General features: G+C 60.9%; 1 protein-coding gene across 1 annotated transcript in view; it reads left to right on the top strand.

Moving 5' to 3' along the window:
- Positions 1 to 17,998, top strand: part of Sorcs2 (sortilin related VPS10 domain containing receptor 2) — a gene marked incomplete at its 5' end in the record, with an annotated part of 302,786 nt that overhangs the window by 267,763 nt on the left and 17,025 nt on the right. Inside the window, 6 exons of the mRNA XM_019210263.1 lie at positions 4,130 to 4,309; positions 8,100 to 8,246; positions 12,629 to 12,731; positions 14,979 to 15,055; positions 17,381 to 17,472; positions 17,807 to 17,914. Of these exons, the coding sequence (XP_019065808.1) occupies positions 4,130 to 4,309; positions 8,100 to 8,246; positions 12,629 to 12,731; positions 14,979 to 15,055; positions 17,381 to 17,472; positions 17,807 to 17,914 (707 nt within the window). The remainder of the gene's footprint in view (positions 1 to 4,129; positions 4,310 to 8,099; positions 8,247 to 12,628; positions 12,732 to 14,978; positions 15,056 to 17,380; positions 17,473 to 17,806; positions 17,915 to 17,998) is intronic.

Here is a 17,998-nt window from a genome sequence, read left to right as displayed (position 1 = left end):
GGCAGTAGACTCAGGGTCGCAGGTGCTCAGGCTGCAGGTCAGGAGGGGCAGGGACGGCTGTGACCACGCTGCCCACGGCCGCTCTGCCCTCAGCCTCTGCTCTGTGACTGGGTTGGGGTCGTGTCCTAAGCAAAGGGAGTGGACACCGCGTCGTAGCAGGATTGATGGCTCGTTTGACAGATCCTCCCTCAGGCGGGCATGGCTGGAAGGGGAGCCCAGGCACCGAGTTTTAGGCCTAGGAATTGGGGGTGGGACTGAGGGCTTGGTCTGAGCTCTGACTCCGGCCAGTGAGCGGCCTGGCTGAGCCCCTCTGTCTGGAGGCATTTGTGAGTCTGGGCAGAACTGCACAGAACTGCGCAGCATCGGAAGCCCAGGGTGTCAGACCCGCACAGCCAGTGACGCGGTGATCAGGGTCCCAGGAGCCCCCTGGGCGTGTGCACCACACGCCATGAGTGAGCTGAGTCACCTGGCTGCCTTTCCCAGCGGTGCAGACCTGGCGTGGGCTAATGTCTGACTCCCGGTGGGTCCCAGGAAGCCGCTCTGAGGTGGCTCCCTGCCCTCCTGCCATTTCCCAACCCCTCCCACCTCTGTGCCAGCCCACCCAGCCTGTGCCTGCCCAGGGCCTCTGCCCGGCCTCCCCTCCTGCTCACTGGCCGGGGCTCTGCTCTCCCCACCCCCTCCCCCTTCCCAACCCTCTGTCCTGGTCTCCTCCGCCCCTGGGGGCGGTTCTGCTGCATTCACCTCTGGGGCTGGTACACAGCAGCCTCTCAGACGAGTGGGGACAGGGCGAGCCCTGCCTCGGCCAGCCCGCATCCCCAACCTGCTGTTTCCCTGTCAGAGGCTGTGGAGAGGCTCAGAGAGGCTGTGTGGCCTGGTGACCATCACCAGGTAGAAACCAGAGCACAGGGGCTGCACCCAGGCCCAGGGCACGTTGCAGGCCTCTATCTCCAGCCGAGTGAGAGCTGCTCAGTTGGCCGGGCCAAGTTCAGACACCCGGGTGCCTGCTGTTGGGGGCTTCAGATGGGGCCTGGATAGAGACTTGTGGGCAGGCACACATCCGCACAAAGGCAGAGAACTGGAGGGTTTGTGTATACGTGTCTGTACGTGTGTGTCACGTGTGTGTCTGCAGCTGATCTAGGGCTGGGCACCTTGCCTGTGCAGCCCCAAGGTTGGGAGCAGTAAGGGGGAAGCCAGCCGTTCGGCTGAGGTCCGTGCTGAGCAAAGGCCCTGGGACAGAGCCTGGGGAGGTGGAGTAAGGGCATCCCTGGGGGCCTGCAAGCTGGTGGCTGCGACTGTAACATCTGAGCTGCTGCTGGGGCAGAGACCTCCACCTCCAATCCCCTTGTTCAGCACCCTTTGAAAAGCATGGGACAGAATGGAAAAGGGAGGGGCAGATGAACTCCAGGTTCGGCTGCCTGAGCAGACTAAAAGCTGATGGTTTCCTTTCAGGCCGCCGAGCTGGGTGTCCAGCGGTGAGGGATGTCAGGACAGACCCAGCCTGCTCCCCGGGCTCCCCTCTGACAGTCAGGCTGCTTCCCAGGGAGTTCTGGGGAGCAGTGGCCGGCCACGACCCCTGTGACCTTGAGCCAGGCTACCATCCCTAGGCCCCAGGGACCCCAGAGGCTGCCTGCTCGTGAGCGGCCCCTGCCTTGTTTCCCGCCCGCACTTGCATGGTGGGCTAATTACATTTCCTGACCGGATTTGGGTGTTTTATGGTGAATTAGAGGCTCCTGCCAGTTCCCTCCCCATGAAACACCCCATCATCTTTTTTCCTTTGGCCTTTTTTTGCTTTTTAGTTGCCGATCGCATCTAGAAACTGGGCTGCTTGTGGGCGGCAGCAGGAGCCTCATTTCAGTCCCAGATCTCTGTGGATGAAGGATGTGGATTTTTTTTTTTCCAGTACTGGGGATCGAACTTAGGACCTTGTGCTTGTGAGGCAGGCGGCGGCACCAATGAGCTACATCCCTGGCCCAGGACGTGGGTTTTTGTGTGGCTCTGTTGCTTCTTGAAAGTTGGGGCAGACCAGCTCTGACACGGCTTGGCCAGGCTCTGAGTTTTATCATGCTTTCCCATTTCCTTCTGCAGCAAACCGTGTAAACGACACCACCCCCTGTTCTACCGCTGGTGACAGCTGTAAAGAGCAAGCTGCTTTCGTTAGTGCCCAGATGCTTGTTCGCTTGAGATGATGTTTTTTAAAAAAATACCAAAAAAAAAAAAACCCAGCTTCCATAATAGAGAAAAGAATTATCCAAAGCTATAAACAAAGGAGGAGAAAAGTCCAAAAAACTATGAACCATATGAAAGCATTTGTGAGACTAAGATAAGTACAATTTTGCTTTAAAGTAAAATATTTGTATCTTTGTAAAAACGTATTCAAAGTAAACGTAAAATCTGTACCACAGAAGGGAGGCGTGCGTGAGGTCTGGGAAGACTGTCGCGTGCAGAGCCCGCATGCCCGTCCTTCGTGGCTCCGGTCTGTCCTCAGGCCTGCACCTCCGTTTCCAGGAAGGTGAGGACAGGCTAGCACATTCCAGGGCCTTCAGCTCCTACCAGGAGCAGCCGCCCATCCCCTCCTCACCTCACGCTGCCAGCTGTATGGCTGGCACAGCACGGGTGGCACAGGGACCTGGTCCCCAGACCCACTGGCCCTGTGTGCTGACTGCCATGGGGTGTCCAGGGGCTTAGAGGGCCGCAGCCTGCCCTCTCCGTGTCAGCCCCCTTCTGGAAGCCAGGTATTTAAGGACGAGGATGTTCCATCGCAGCCAAGCGTATGCGGGTATTTAGGAAGTCACTGTGCCTCCCCCAGGGAGGAGCCACGAAAACATTTTAAAAATTTTATTTCCTTTCTTTAAAAAAAATGAAGATAGTAAGTGCAATTTTATGAAAAATTTCCATAGTTTTTATAACTCTGTAATCAAGAAGGACTGCATTTATTTACTTATTATTTATTATTTTGCAGCACTGGGGTTTGAACCCGGGGCCTCCTCACTGATCTACACCCCTAGACCTTTTTATATTTTGAGACAGGGTGTCCCTAAATTGCCCAGGATGGGCTCACACTTGAGGTCCTCCTGCCTCAGCCTCCCAGAGTGCTGGGGTTGCAGATGTGTACCATTACGCCTGGCTCTGATGGGCAAGGATGTAAAGAGCCCACCTCAATCATGGAGGCCTGAAAGGGAGCGGCGCTAACCCTGCTGGTAGGGAGGAGTAATACCAACTCTCAGGATAGCAGTTTAACAGCAGGCAAGAAGGGGCTTTAAAATGTTCGTAGTCTCCAGTATGACAGGTTCCCTTCTCAGCACGCATAGGGAAGAAACAAGCAGAAGGGCAGGGACTCTGTCCCGGAACTGTCTCGCAGGAACGGGGGACAGTCCAAGGGGCTGCCGGGAGGGAAATTGTTCCCGAAACACAGTGGGCCACAAACATCACGTCACTCAGCCGTTACAGCGGCGCTGATAAAGGATTCTCATGGCAGAGGAAAATGCTCGCCTTCTAAGGGGAATGGCAGGCTATGAACCCGCCGGGAGGAGAGTGTGAATCACGCTCAGGAGAAAGCCCAAACATGACGGGCTTTACACTGTAATCTCAGGCCTCTCTGCAGTCCCTCCGCAGTAGACACCGTGTCCCAGACCATAGAGTACTTGCCAGGGGCAGAGCCCGAGTGGTGCAGGCATTGATCGGCACTGGCTGGCAAAGGAGAGCCGTACCGGTGAGCCCTGGAGTCACTTCCTGTCTCGCCCCCTGCGGTCCCAGGCCGTAGTGGCTCGAGGCTGAGGCTCACTCAGGGACGGGAGCGGAGGTGGTGGACGGAAGCAGCAACTCCCACTCGAGTCTGCCCGTCTCAGATGGGACCCCAGCCCTGCACCTCTCCACACCTCAGCCCGTCCTGCCCTAATGGGGTGTACGGTGGGGGCTTTGCTTTGCAGCATCCCATTCTTTTCCTGAAGAACCCTTTGGGTCTGCTTGGCCTGCTGTGCAGCGTCTGAACCCCGCACATATCAGAAGCACACACAGAGGTTGGGGCCACACACCCCCAAGGCTGCCCTGCCGATGTGGGGAGCTGGGTGCGGATCTCAGCAGGGAGCAGGGGCTGCACCGTCAGCCCACTGACGCCGTGCCCTGTCCCCAGGACCTGCAGGTGATCAGCACGGATGAGAGCCAGGTGTTCGTGGCGGTGCAGGAGTGGTACCAGACTGACACCTACAACCTGTACCAGTCGGACCCGCGCGGTGTGCACTACGCGCTGGTGCTGGAGGACGTGCGCAGCTCGCGGCAGGCGGAGGAGAGCGTGGTCATCGACATCCTCGAGGTGGGCCTGTGCCTCCCTAACCCATCTGTGTCCTGGCTCCTGCTTCCCTCTGTCCTGTAACCCACATACAGTTGGGGAAACTGAGGCTCAGGGTGGGCAGACGACCTCCCCAGGCAGCCAGAGAGGGGAACCAGAACCCCCACTGCTTGTGGCATCATCCCTGGACCTGCAGGCTCTGCGGGGCCACCGAGCCCTGGACCCCTGCCGCCCCTGCCACCGCGAGACAGGGAGGGGCGGGTGATGGAGGGTGTGGTGCGGCCTGCTCTGCCCATGGAACGTGTGACGTGCCGTCTCAATGCCACAGGGACAGACACGCAGGCGCATCCCCTCCAGCACCTGCCCCAGTGTGGGTGCCTCAGGACACAGCTGGGGTGGGAGTTGGGGAGGGCTTCCAGGAGGAGGCTGCAGACAGTGGCGGCCAGGCGAGGAGCAGGGAACAGCATGTGCACAGAAGCACAGACCTACGCAGAGCCCACAGCAACAGCAGGGGCTGTGAGAAGCCCATGTGGCTGGGGGCAGCTGTGGCACAGACCGGCTGGGAGCCCTCAGCAGGGACCCTGCCTCTCTGAGCTCCTCCCCACGAGGATGGAGGAGGTGCTGCCAGGTGCAACTCTGGACTTGGCCTGCCAGGGTCCGTTTCTAAGCTCTGGTGTGTTGCTGTGTGGCCTGAGGTGGGTTCTTAACCTTTCTGTGCAGTGCCTGCCTGTTGGGGCTGCTGTGAGGACTCCGGGGCCTCCCCCAACTGCACACAGACCCGCACCCTGGCCCTGGGTTTCCATGGCGCTGCCTTCCCTGGTGTCAGGGTAATCATGGGAAGGGCTGGCTCGGCAGTGGCATGTGGCACAGGGGGTGGGGGCACCGGCCGGCTCTGTGGCCTTCGCAGGGACCGCTGTGTGGGGATCAGGACAGATGTTCTGGGCCCGAGCTGCCAGCAAGCGCAGCCTTGGTGGGCTGGCTGTGAGGTCCGGGGCTGGAGGTTCCGTCCATGCTGGAGCTGGGGTCAGGCGCCCCCTCTGCTGCCATGGTGCAGCTGGGAGACAGCACAAAAGTGATCTGAGCCACAGCCCCTAAAGAAAATGTCCCCGTCCTCACCCCAGGCGCTACCCAGGGACTCCATGGGGAGCAGACTCGGCTAGGCTCACCCGACTTCCCGGGTCCCCTGAGTCCGGCGGTCAGGGTCCAGACAGAGACTGACGAGGTGGTGGTCACCAAGGAGGCCGAGGGTCCTGGGGGGCCTGGAGCCATGCAGCCTCAGCCTGGGCCACCAGGGCCCTGGGAGTCGGCTGAGCGTCTGTGGCTTGAGGCCCCAGTTTGTGGGAGCCACAGGGGAGACCTGGCCTCACCCGGAGAGATCGTCTGGGCCCAGCATGCTCTTGGAGGGGCTGGGGCGCAGAGGGGGAGCGGAAGGGATCAGGAGGTGTGGACAGGGAAGCCGAGGCAGGGACCTCCTGGTGCTGTGGGCTGAGCTGTAGGGACACGTGGGGCTCCTCCAGAGCCACAGGGAGACAAGTGCTTGCCGCTGGTACCCCAGAGTTCACGGTGAGTTGTTACAGCAGCTGTTGTGGGCACTCAGAAGGAAGGCGCCGCTAGCACAGATCTTGGTACAGGTGCAATTGACTTTTAAATTGGCAGAGGCTGAAGAATTGTGAGCACGTGATAGAAAAACCCCAGATTGCCTTGGACAGATTGTTGGAAAATGGGCCTGAAAGGCAGCCTTAGTGAGACACAGAAGGAAGTGGGAATCTGCCGCTGGGAAAGGAGGGGTCCTGCCCGGAGGGGAGGAGGCGGGTGCCCACAGGTGTCTGCGGAGATTCACCGAGGACGAGGCGGATGAATGGGGTGTGACCTGGGTTCCTTAGAAGAGAGGGCCAGGGAGACGCAGGCAGGACTGTTCAGAAGGACCCTGCATTCCTCATGGGAGGCACAGCAGGGAGATTCGCTCTCAGGAGAGCGGGGGCTACAGAGAGAGTGCAGGGTGCAGCTGTCACATCTGTGAGACACCTCAGAAAGACGAGGTGTTGGGATCCTCAGTCCCCAGGAGCCTCGAGAAGAAGCAGGGTGACCGCAGCAGAAGCCACAGAATTGAGATGGGGTCACCAGGACAGGGGGAAGAGCCTGTCACAGGGGAGAACTGCTGTGACCTCAAGGACACCCGCTGAGAAGCCCCCGGGCCTGGGCCGGAGAGGACTGAGGTGGTCAGACCCACGAGTGTCAGGGGAAACGCTGTGGCTCCTGCTGCGACCCCTGGGGTGCCTCCCACCACCGCCCTACGGAAGCAGGTGACCTGTTTTCCAGTGTCTCGGACGCACAGCTGGCTCGCACCTAGCGCTCCCCCACTTGGTTTAGAAGCGGGTTTGGAACATTAGGCCTGACAAAGTTACGATGGGGCCGTGACTTTGAGTGAATGCTCTCCTGAGAGCAGAGCTTTGGGGACCCTGGGCAACTGTGCTGGGCTGAACAATGCCCCCCGGGCGTCCACTTCCTGATTCCCAGAGCAGTATTGTGACACACGACACCCAGGGGCACGGAGGCTGCAGGTGGATTTGAGGCCAGTGGGAAGATGACCGTGGATTTTCTGAATGGGCCGACGGGGCCACGAGGGTCCTTCAGAGTGGGAGAGGGAAGCAGAAGAAGAGGATCAGACAAAAGGATGTGACGAAGGGGACGCGGTGTCGCTGGTTCAGAAGAGGAAGGAGAGGATCTGGGAGCCAGAGATCGGGGGCAGCCTCCGCGAGCTGGAAGAAGGGAGAAATGCGTCCTCCCAGAAGCCTCCGGAAAGGAACACTTGTACTGGGACTCTTGTACCAGGCCAGAGCGCTGTGTCAGCCTGCTGACCTCCAAAACCATCAAACAATACAAATGTGTTAAAGCCACTGAGTCTGTGACGATCTGAAACGGTAGCAGCAGGAAACTAAGACACCATCCATCCATCTACTCACCACGCAGCATCCGCCCCGTTCTATCTACTCATCCATCCGTCTGCTCCCCCTTCATCCACTCATCCATCCGCCCCCGTCAATTCACCTACCCATCCATCTGTCTGTTCATCTGCCCTTCTACGTGGGCGCCCCCAGTGGTGTGCTACCCATGAGCCAGGACTTTACAGCGCTGCACATGGGACGCAGGAAAAGAACCAGCCTCCTGGAGCTGTGAGACACGTGCAAGACGTCACTCACTGAGCCTGGTCCTGCACCTGAGGGCACTGGTGACTTATTTCTACCGGTGCAACCATGACCTCTGCTTAGGATTCTCTGCATAAATCACAGAAGCCTCTGGGCCTTGGTTTCCTGGAGCACTTTTGAGAAACAATAGCACATGGGGTATGGGGTGCACAGAGGCAGCCTCTGCCCTCCAAGGTGTGAGGTACGGGGGCTTCATGTGCCTGTCCCACCACATGAGCCCGTCTCACGAAATGTGGTCTAAGTCGTCCATGCAATGAAGGCTCACTGAGGAGCTCGTCAAATTACCCACCCTTGCTCGTGCCCTGGACGCATGTGGGTCACCTCCATGAGCTTCATAGGACCCCAGAGAAGTGGACCAGCAGAGGGGACACAGGGCCATACACAGTGTGCTGGTCTGCACAGACCCCATCCCCTGGTCCTGGGCCTGTTCTGGTGGGAATGGTGTGGTCCTGGGGTGAGGGCAGGTCAGGGGACCCGGGTTGTCCTCACCATCCACGGCCAGAGGTCCTGGCAGCAGCTCGGTGCTGCACACGGGCTGCGTGCAGAGCCCTGGGGGGTCCCCAAGAGCCCCAGGTGGCAGCTCACAGTCCTTCTGTGCCCTCTGCCAGGTCAGAGGGGTGAAAGGGGTCTTTCTGGCGAACCGGAAGGTTGATGGGAAGGTGATGACCCTCATCACGTACAACAAGGGCCACAACTGGGACTTCCTGAGGCCACCCAGCAGCGACATGAACGGCAAGCCCACCAACTGCCAGCCCGTGAGTATCGAGCTGCCCAGCTGCATGGCTGCAAACTGCCTGGCACAGGTCAGGGTACCGGGGGTGGGGGTCGTGTATAGCCAGCATGGCTACAGACTGCTGGGGTAAAGGACCTAGGTCCGCAGGGCTTGGTGGGTGGTCCTGCTGTCCCAGCCCTGCCAGCCCACGGGTCTGGAGTCACTGCCTAGGTCAGCATCTCTCTGCCACCTCCTCTGGGGACCTGCGTGGACAGATGCCTCCCCCAGGGTCAGCAGAGGAGCAAGAGGGCGGATGGGGACAGGCAGGACTCTTCCCAGACTGGGGCTGGATGGCTTCACCCTCCTGATGCCCAGGGTTGGGGGCCCGGGCAACACCATGCCCAGGGAAGCCATGTGCCTTGGGTGGCGTCACCACCCCAAAGCTGGGCCTCTCTCTGGGCGCCCTTCCTGTGGGCAGGCACTGGAGCCCCCGGCTCTCTGGGGGGGGCGGTGGCTCCCAAGCGAGCTGGGGCTCCTGAACCCTGTGTGCCCAGGGGGCCTAGGGATCCCTGCTGGTGAGGATGGAGACCACTCCAAGGCTGCTGGTCCCCAGCATGAGGTGATGCCCAGTAACCAGCAGGGACCAGGGGTGAGCAGGCTGAGTGACTTCTGAGGGGTCACTGTCCCCTACTGCCCCTGGGAGCTCACTACCAGCACCCTGGAGCCCTGCCCAGTGCTGGGCACTCATGAGCCAGTCCGGAGCTACACAGAGCAGCAGGCTCAGCTCCCAGCTGACCATGTAAGCCGGGCCGGGCCCCCTGTGCCTCTGAGCCCACTGAGAAGGGAGGGAGGTGACTAAACTCTCAGTAGCAGAGTAGAGCTTGGCATAGTCCCTGATAGAGAGCAGAGGACACGAGAAGTCCTTTTTGGACTCATTCCCCTTCCTCCTCCCTCCCAGAAGCCTAGCATGTCCATTCCCTTTCTCTGGCAAACTCCTACTGAGACCTGAGAACCCCACCCACAAGTCCACTGGAGAAGTCTTCCTGGACATCTGTGCTTCTCTGTGTTTCACTCCAGTGGCCACAGCCAGGGACCACACTCTGGGGACACCTGAACCTACTCATTGCTCTGCAGCAGTTTCCTTGTGTGCAAAACAGAAAGAACTGTCCCTGTTTTACAGGCTTTCCAGACAGACAGCTGGTAGCACATCCATGCTGTGTATGCCGGGCCATGCGCCTGGCACTCGGGGTACAGCGGGAAGCACTCGGGAGACCCCTCTGTGGGCAGGGATTCTGCCTGGCACCAGCGGGGCTGTGAGAGGGAGGCCCTTATCCCTTCGGCCTGTGGGAACCATCGGCGAGCCAGGCCCTCCCTGTCTGACGCAGGCCTGAGCCTGGGGCTGGGAGCCCTCGGAATTGGCCTGGGCTCTGACAGCTCCACTCCCAGCTCAGGACGGCTCTGCACAGACCCCCATCCTGCCACTTAGGTGGACACCAGGCAGTCCAGCCCCTGCCCATGGCGTGGGGCTCATTACTGTAGCGCAGAAAGCCCCAGAGCGCAGACCTGCTGTGCAGGGGCTGCTGATCCTACCATAGTTGGCATAGTTAAGCATATTAACCTGAAAGCAAGTTTCTTCCAAGAACAGATTCTTGTCTGCAGTTATGCAGCTCAGCGAGGAGGTGAGATTTATATCCTGCCTTAAAATACTAAGATTCAGAGCTAGGCAGCCAAGGTGTGGCCTCAAGCAGGCACAGCAGGGAGCCTCCTACTCCTGGGAAACTCAGGACAGGACAGGGGCCACCTCAGGGCTGTGGTGTGGCGGTGCCCAGCACTCTGAGGTCAGGAGGAGCCGTGCTGCAGGCTGGTTTCTTGTCCTAAAGGTGATAACTGCTTCGGGTGGAATACTCAGGAAACTCAGGAGTTAGGCAAAGGGAAGTAAGGCTGAGTGTGGCCACACACACACACACACACACACACACACACACACACACACACGCTCTTGCACATGCACACAGGGCTGGCAGGAGCAGTGAGTGGGCTCCCTGGGCGGCCTCTCAGCCCACAAGCTGAGTCCTCGCTGAGACCTGCTGCTCCAGGCATCCTGGGCCCTTGTTCCTACCCTCCTCCTGGGCCCCCACCTTCTTCTGCCCTTCATGCGGTTGGCAGCGTGCCTCCCTCAGCTGTGGGGACACAAGGGCACTACTAAGAGAGTGGCAGGATCAGGCCTGCTATAGGCTCGCATGGGGAAAGGCTCTGACCCTGCTAACACCCAGGCCAGGCTGGAACCCTGTGCTGGGGCCTGGCTGGGTCTCTCAGGCCCAGCAGACGAGGGAGCCGAGGCCTCTGAGTGGTGGGCCCTCCGTCCTGCTGATGTTGGGAGCACGTGGTGGGCACTTCTGCAGAGCAACCACCAGCTGTTGGGTGCAGAAGGGGTAACCGTGGCCTCGGCCCTCACCGCCCACCTCCAGCCTGCCCAGCCTGAGGGATGGGGCAGCTCCCTCAGGGGCCTCACAGCACCAAGTGCAGCCACACTCTCGGGTCTCCTGCCTTTGCCCCAACAGCCTCAGGGCCCCCGTCTGCCTGGGGTTAAGGCTTCATGATGTCTGACTCCCTTCTTGGGGTATCCCACGCCCATCTGCCAGGCTGCCCTCCACCCACCGGGCCCTGCCTGGATCGGGAGGCCCCTTCCCCGCCATCGGGCATGCAAGCTGGGGCCAGTGTGTCCTCATTCAGTCCTGGACCGGGTGATCCAGCGACCATGGTCCTGTGCCCGCCTGGGCCCTGCAATCTTCTGCCTGAGGGTCCTCCAGTTACCAGGGGCGGTGCCAGGCCCCTCCCCAGTCACCTGGAATCTGCTGGGCCTTCCGAAGTTCAGCCCCTTCTCTCTGCCTTGTCTTCGCCTGGCTGGCAGCTCTCCTGACAAGTCACTCACATGCCGCACAGTGGGCTGAGGAGCAGGCACAGCCATCACCCATAGTCCACTCTAGACCATCTTTGTCACCCCAGAAACAAACCCTGGCCTTTTCCAGTCACCCCCTGCCCCCCGCCCCCTGACCCCCGACCCCTGCCCCCCGACCCCAACCCTGACTCAGCCAGTCATCCATTTCCTGTCTGGGTAGGTGTCCCCTCCTGGGCATTCCACATGAATGGACAGTCGTGCAGCTAGGACGTTCTGTAACCCTGGGGTCACCCCCTGGCCTAGACCTGTACCCAATGTTCCGAATGGTTTCATTCCTCCTTTCCTTATTTTTTCTCATTTTGTTTTGTTGAGACAAAGCTTTGCTATGCGGTTCAGGCTGGCCTTGAACCCACAGTGTTGCCCAGGCTGGCCTCCAATTTGAAGCATTCTTCCTGCCTCAGCCTCCCCAGTTCTGAGGTAGCGAGCATCCGACACTATGCCTGGCTCACATGTATCATTTCCACCTCAGGACAGCCTGAAGAAAGCATGCTAGGGCCATGACCAGAAGAAAAGCTACAGAGGCACTGATTGTTGGGGTTCCGGAATAGCTCCCCAGCAGGTGTGGGGAGCGGGCACCACTGATTCCATTCTGCAGATGAGGAAGCTGAGGCCCTGGGTATCCAGAAAATTAGTGGTACCTCCTAAAGGATGGAGATCTTTGGGTGCCCGGTTTTAGGGTATTTGTAAGCTAGAGAGGATTTTCCTAGATGGTACATTGGAAAGAGGGCAGAGGAAACACTTACCTTTCCTAAGCAGGCCGTTGAATGGTCCTGAGGTAGGCTGGACCCCAACTCTACTCTGCTGTGCGGTGCCAGCCACGACCCTGGCAGTGGGGGTCCCCACCCATCATGCAGGGTCAGAAACCAAGGTGCAGAGCTTGGGTTCTGTCCCAAGGCCATGTGGCCACCTGGGATGCCAGGGCCTTGCTCACCCCCGTGTCCCTCAGACAATAGAGGGGACTGGGGTGTCCCACAGGTGCCCCCTGGCCCCCGACACCTGTGGTCACACAGGGAGCCCTGGTGATGGTGTAACTGGGCCAGGGCTGTTTATATTTATTGTGCGGTGCTGGGGATGGATCCAGGGTCTCGTGAACACTAGACAAGCACTCACCACCGAGCACAGCCCAGCCCGGAGGGACAGAGGGATGGCATGGAGGCTGGGCTGTGCAGGACCTGGGAGCCACGTCCTCTGGCCCAGCCTCCCTGAGGCCCCATTGGGAAGTCGCCTTGTCGGGACCCAGGTGCAGGGTTCTCCCTCGGAGCAGCTGCGGCCAGGCAGACCCCAGCTGTGGCAGGGCGCATTCATTACCTGACACCGATCTGGCTGCTGGGCTGGTCCCTGAGCCGCCCTGCCTAGTGGTCGGCAGCTCCTGCTCCCGCCCTGTCCTCTCCTCCACAGCGCCCCTGGCCCAGAGCACCCAGGTGGGGTGGCCCCTCCTCTCGTGCTGACCCCGCCTCTCCTCACAGCCTGATTGCCACCTGCACCTGCACCTGCGCTGGGCAGACAACCCCTACGTGTCGGGCACCGTGCACACCAAGGACACCGCCCCCGGACTCATCATGGGCGCAGGTGGGTGCAGTGGCCCAGGGGAGCCTCCTGCACAGCGGGAAATGGGCAGTCAGGCAGGGGCCCGGGACCACGGTGTGTCCATGGGGGATGGCGCCTCAGGAGAACCCTGAGGAGGAGAATGCAGGGTGCCCCGTGGACATGGGGTGTGCACTGGCTGAGTGGAAGGAAGAAAGGATGCGTGGATGTGAGGATGGATGGGTGGGTGGAGGATACATGGGCCCTGGACGCCTTGTGAAAGAAAAGGTGTAGGGAAATGGATACAAGGGCGGGAGGGATGTGGATGACGTAGGTCATGGCTCACAGCTGTTGATTCCTGAGGAAAGTGAAAAGAAAGGCTTGCATGCAGGTGGAATATTTTTTTAAAAAACAAAAATATAGTTTCAGTATGTGTTTGTTCTCATGAAACTAGAACCGACTCTGGGGATGACTGCGTGTACTGATCAAATAACCCCATAGAGTAAGATCTGTGCGGGTCAGAAGAGTCATTCAGAGTCAGAAGCTGGGCCCTGCAGGAGGACTGCAGGTCCAGGGGGCACCGGGCAGGGTTCTGCATGCCCACCCTGCAGGCAGAGACCGTGTCCTTCTGCCCTGTCACAGCACAAGGGCACCGAGGCAAGGCCCGAGCTCCTGGGCGGCTGAACCATTGCTCTGCGGGCCCAGCCTCAGCTGCAGCAGAAGAGGGTGGCTGGGTGGCTACGGCGAAGGTGGTGGGGTTGGACCCTGACTCTGCGCGAATGGCACATCCATGCCACACCACCTCCCAGCGTGAGCTTGGCCCGGCCCCCGGCAGGCCCTCCAGGGATGTCTGGGACGAGCGAGTGGCCATGCAGGGAGGACAGGGCGAGCAGACTCAGGAAGGCGGACGGGTGTTTATAGTTGAGGAGGGGCCTGCTCCAAGGTCAGCGTCGGCTCCAACCTGGAGCTCCATCCTCTCCAGAGGAGCTCCTTGCACAGAGGGAAATGAGCGGCCAGGTAGGGGCCTGGGACCACAGTGTGTTTGTCAGAGGGCAGCGCCTCAGTTTCTCCAAGATGTAACTCTCATGGGGAAGCCTGAGTGGCACGGTGGAAGGGCCCTGAGGAGGAGAGCTGGTAACCTCATGGGGAACAGGAAGCAGAGGGGAGGAGCTGGGAGGGGTGGAGCCTTCTAGGCCACGCCCCAGGGACCGCCTCTCCCCCAGGGACCGCCTCTTTACGCTGAGCTCACTGCCGGCCCTGTGACCCAGTTACCCTCCCCAAGCCCCACCTCTGAACACGTGCAGCTTTAGCGGGGGCATCCAGGTATGAACCACACTGGGACGGTGCATCTACAGCCGCTGTCATGATTGGCTGGAACACAAATTCTTAACCAAAATACCAAAGGCACGGCGTCAGCATCACCGCTCCTTGGAGGGCTTTGAAGCCGGAAGTGAGTGTTCCAGCTCCCGAAAGGCTTTGCGCATCCGTGACAGGAAGTTGGCCCTGTCCACTGCTGTGGGGCCTCCATGCAGCCCCCACCCCCACTCCCTGCCTGGACGGGGTGCTGCATCCAAACCCCACTGGGCCCTTCCTCCTCCTGGCCAGGCACCTGCTCTTCGCACCTGGCCAGGTGAGCCTGTGGAAGGAAGAGGGTGGGGGTCCCCGAGCAGGATCAGGTTCCTCCTCTGCCCTGCAGGGGCCGAGCAGGCCTGACACACAGCGAGGCTGCTGCTAGGGGCTGGGATAGCAGCGCCCATATCTGGCGTCTGCAGACCCCACACACTTTCACCCCCTTCCCCGCAGCCTTCGCCCCCCGCCAGCTCTCAGTTGTCTCCCTGGGCTCAGCACAAGGTCACATCCTGCCTCAGTCCCTCCTTGGCCACTGTCCTTGCAGGTCCACCATCCCGGCTCTGAGTGGCCACCTTTACCCCACTGGCGGGGAGCTGCCAGGGAGCAGAGTGGGGCGCATGCAGCTCAGATTCCCAGGGCTCAGCACAGGGCAGGGCAGAGAGCTCAGGACGTGCTGGGTACATGCGGGATGGGTGCCTGAGTGGAGGAACTGAAGAAGTGGATGGTGGATGGATCGGGGGGGTGTATGGGTGGATGGAGGGACCTGGGCCCGAGCTCAGGAACCACAGCAGGTCCACATCAGGAGAGGATGGCAGGGACACTGACAGGAGGGTCTGGTGGTGGAGCTGGGACCGGGACACAGGCAACTTGCATACTGCCTGGCTCTGCTTGGTGAAGGGGGAGCAGTGGACCCCAAGAGCAACAACCTCTTCCTGTGGCTAGGTAACCTAGGCTCGCAGCTGGTGGAGTACAAGGAGGAGATGTACATCACAGCGGATTGTGGGCGCACCTGGCGGCAGGTAAGGCGGTGCGCACCTGTCCTGTCACCTGCCTGGCCCAGCCAAGTGGCCCCAGAGCGCTCAGTTCCCCCATGTCCTCTGTGGCCCAAGACTGGTGTCCCGGGGCCTGCAGGTGATGGCTCCTGCAGGCGGTAGTTAGGTGCACAGGACGCATGGGCAGTGGAAAAGGGGAGAAGGGCAGGTCTGGGGTCCAAGGGGAGTCTGGGTTGGGCCCTGGAGGACATCAGGGATGGGATCCAAAGTCACAGTGTGGCCAAGGTGAGGAAGGGAGAAGGATGCGTGTGGGACGGGGTGGGTGTCAGAGTCAGACCAGCAAGGCCAAGAAAGAAAGAGTCAGTCCAGGCGGCCCTGGCCAGGGCAGCTCCAGGACCCCTGGTCCCCAGCACAGCCCTTGCCCTGCCTTGGCTGCCGGCTCTTTTTGGGGTGCAGGTGGAGTGGGGCTACCTGGGCTCTGCACACGGCAGCAGCCATTTCAGTCCGGCCCATGGGGTGGCCAGGTGCGGCACCTCGTGGGGAAGGTGACACTGGACAAACATCTATCCCCGATATGCAAGGTCCACTGGCCACCTCAGCTTAAGGCCTCGCCATTTTTAATCACATGCAGGAAACAAGGCATTTTGAAAAGGGCAAAAGCGATTTATGGTATGATAATATTTATATTTCACTAAAACAGAGGCACCCAGGCCTTAAAGGTCAGCACCCGTCCATGGCCGGCAGCCCTGGGCAGAGTCCGGCTTCACGGACTGGGATGAGGCTGCAGCTGTCGCCCTCCCCGGTGGGACAACAGAGCTAGGCTGGGGGTGCAGGAGGGGCAGGGTGTCCGTGTGTGCCGACCAGGGTGTGCGTGTGTGCGTGTGTGGGGCAGGGTGTTCATACTGCGTCCAGCACTCACTGAGAGGAAGAGCAGGAAGACAAGGGCCCAGGGGGCTGCAGGGTAGCACACGGGGCAGCACGCACGCAGCGCCCTTCCAGCACTCACTGAGAGGAAGAGCAGGAAGACAAGGGCCCAGGGGGCTGCAGGGTAGCACACGGGGCAGCACGCAGGCGCAGCGCCCACATGGGGACACGTGGCACCTGGAGAACGGCAGGGGGTAAGGACTGGGCCTGGCGCACCTCAAAGCGTGGGCGGAGCCTTTATACACTCGGCCTGTGACTGGGGACAGTGGGAGCCCGGAGCCGGTGAACCCTGGGCCCGTAGGGACTCGGGCCGGGGACAGGGGACGCGTTGGCCCAGAGATGGGCCCTGGTGCTGGGGGCCATCAAAGCATAGAGAACCACAGCTCTGGTACTGGCAGGGCCCAGTCCCAGAGACCCCAAGCGAGGCAGAGCGGTGCTCTTCGGGCAACAGCTCGAGGCGCCCCTTCTGTCTTCCCCATGGTGGCCGTGACCAAAGCCCTCCACGCTGTCCTGGGGAGGGGTGGGGGGCTGAGGGCCCCACTGGGAGCCCCGTCACCCTTGGGGGGACCCTGGGAGAGCAGGTTAGGCCCCTGTGAGGTGGAGGTGGTCCTGAGAGGCAGCCTTGGCGCGGGATAGGCAGGTCGGCCCTTCTGCCAGAGCCCGCTCAGTCTCCAGAAGGGAGCCCCGCTCTTCGTGGGGTGGAAGGGGAGAGCACCTCCTGCAAGGGGCCCAGCCCGGACCCCTCACCATCTGCATCCATGCCCACACAAGGAAGCTTCTGGAACTTGCCCTGGGCTGCCCAGGCTCTGGGGGAGCCTCCCCATAGCTGTCTCAGCATACAGGGTCCATGGCCACTTTCCCTCCCAGGGGCGGGTGGTGCCCTTAGCTTGAGGACTCCTAACAGGCCCACAGAGTGGGGTTCAGCCATGGCCTGTTCTCACATCTGCCTGGGACATTCGGCCTGACCTAAAGACCCCTCCCCAGTAAAGAGGGAGGGAGGGAGGGAGGGAGCAGGACCCTGAGACTCATCCCCTGGCTCTGCCCCATTCTAAGGGACCTGTCTTCTTTGCTCAGCCAAAACTGTGCACAGGAGAGTTCCTGTGAGCAGTGGGGTATCACAGTGAGGCTGCTAACAGGGTGGAATTGTCTGGGGAAGAACTTGGCAGGTGGGGATACAGCATGTGTGGAGGTCCTGAGGTTGGCAGGCAGGGAAATAGGGTGTGCAGAGGTCCTGCGGTGCATTCAGGGAAGCAGCCAGAGTGGCTGGTGGTGGAAGATGGGCCTCTCCTGCAGAGTCCTGAGGCCATGGAAGGATTGGCACCGACTACAGGGGCCATGGTGGGCGAGAGGGGTTCTGCGCTGTTCTTGCCTCACACGCCCACTTCCCCAGCCTCCGCCTGGCCCTGCCCATCATACGCTGTCCTGCAGGTGTTCGAGGAGGAGCATCACATCCTCTATCTAGACCACGGCGGTGTGATTGTCGCCATCAAAGACACCTCCATCCCCCTGAAGATACTCAAGTGGGTGTGGGCCACGGGCCGGGTGGGAGGGAAGCAGCAGGGGACGCCCAGAGCAGCTCGCCGGGCGGGCAGTGGGACTGGGCGTCACCAGGGCTCCCCAGGGTGCAGCGGGAGCTTGGGCTGTGAGTGGAGAGGGGCCAGGTGCTGCTGGTAGGAAGCCAGCGTCTCAGGTCTGCGAAGCGCTGTCTGTGCCCTTCGCGGCCTGGCGGTGCCTGGTATCAGCGGGGCAGCCGGGGAGCAGGCCCAGGACACGCACTGAGGCCCGGAGACCTGGCTGTGGCTCTGGCGGGCGCAGGGGAGGAGGGGCTGGGGTGCAGCTGAGGCCCTCCCGCAGGTTCAGCGTGGACGAAGGTGTCACATGGAGCACGCACAACTTCACCGGCACCTCGGTGTTCGTAGACGGGCTGCTGAGCGAGCCGGGAGATGAGACGCTGGTCATGACGTGAGCGTCACAGGCGGGAGCCGGGCGGGGCCCCGCTGTCCCCCGCCCAGGACCCCAAGGCCGCAGCCCCTCCGGCTCCACAGT

This window comes from Fukomys damarensis, unplaced genomic scaffold (genome assembly GCF_012274545.1).
Source record: "Fukomys damarensis isolate Sample0158 unplaced genomic scaffold, DMR_v1.0_HiC HiC_scaffold_35, whole genome shotgun sequence".
Classification (NCBI taxonomy): Eukaryota; Metazoa; Chordata; class Mammalia; order Rodentia; family Bathyergidae; genus Fukomys; species Fukomys damarensis.
Note: the sequence above shows the minus strand (reverse complement) of the source record. Positions and strands in the feature narration are given on the sequence as shown.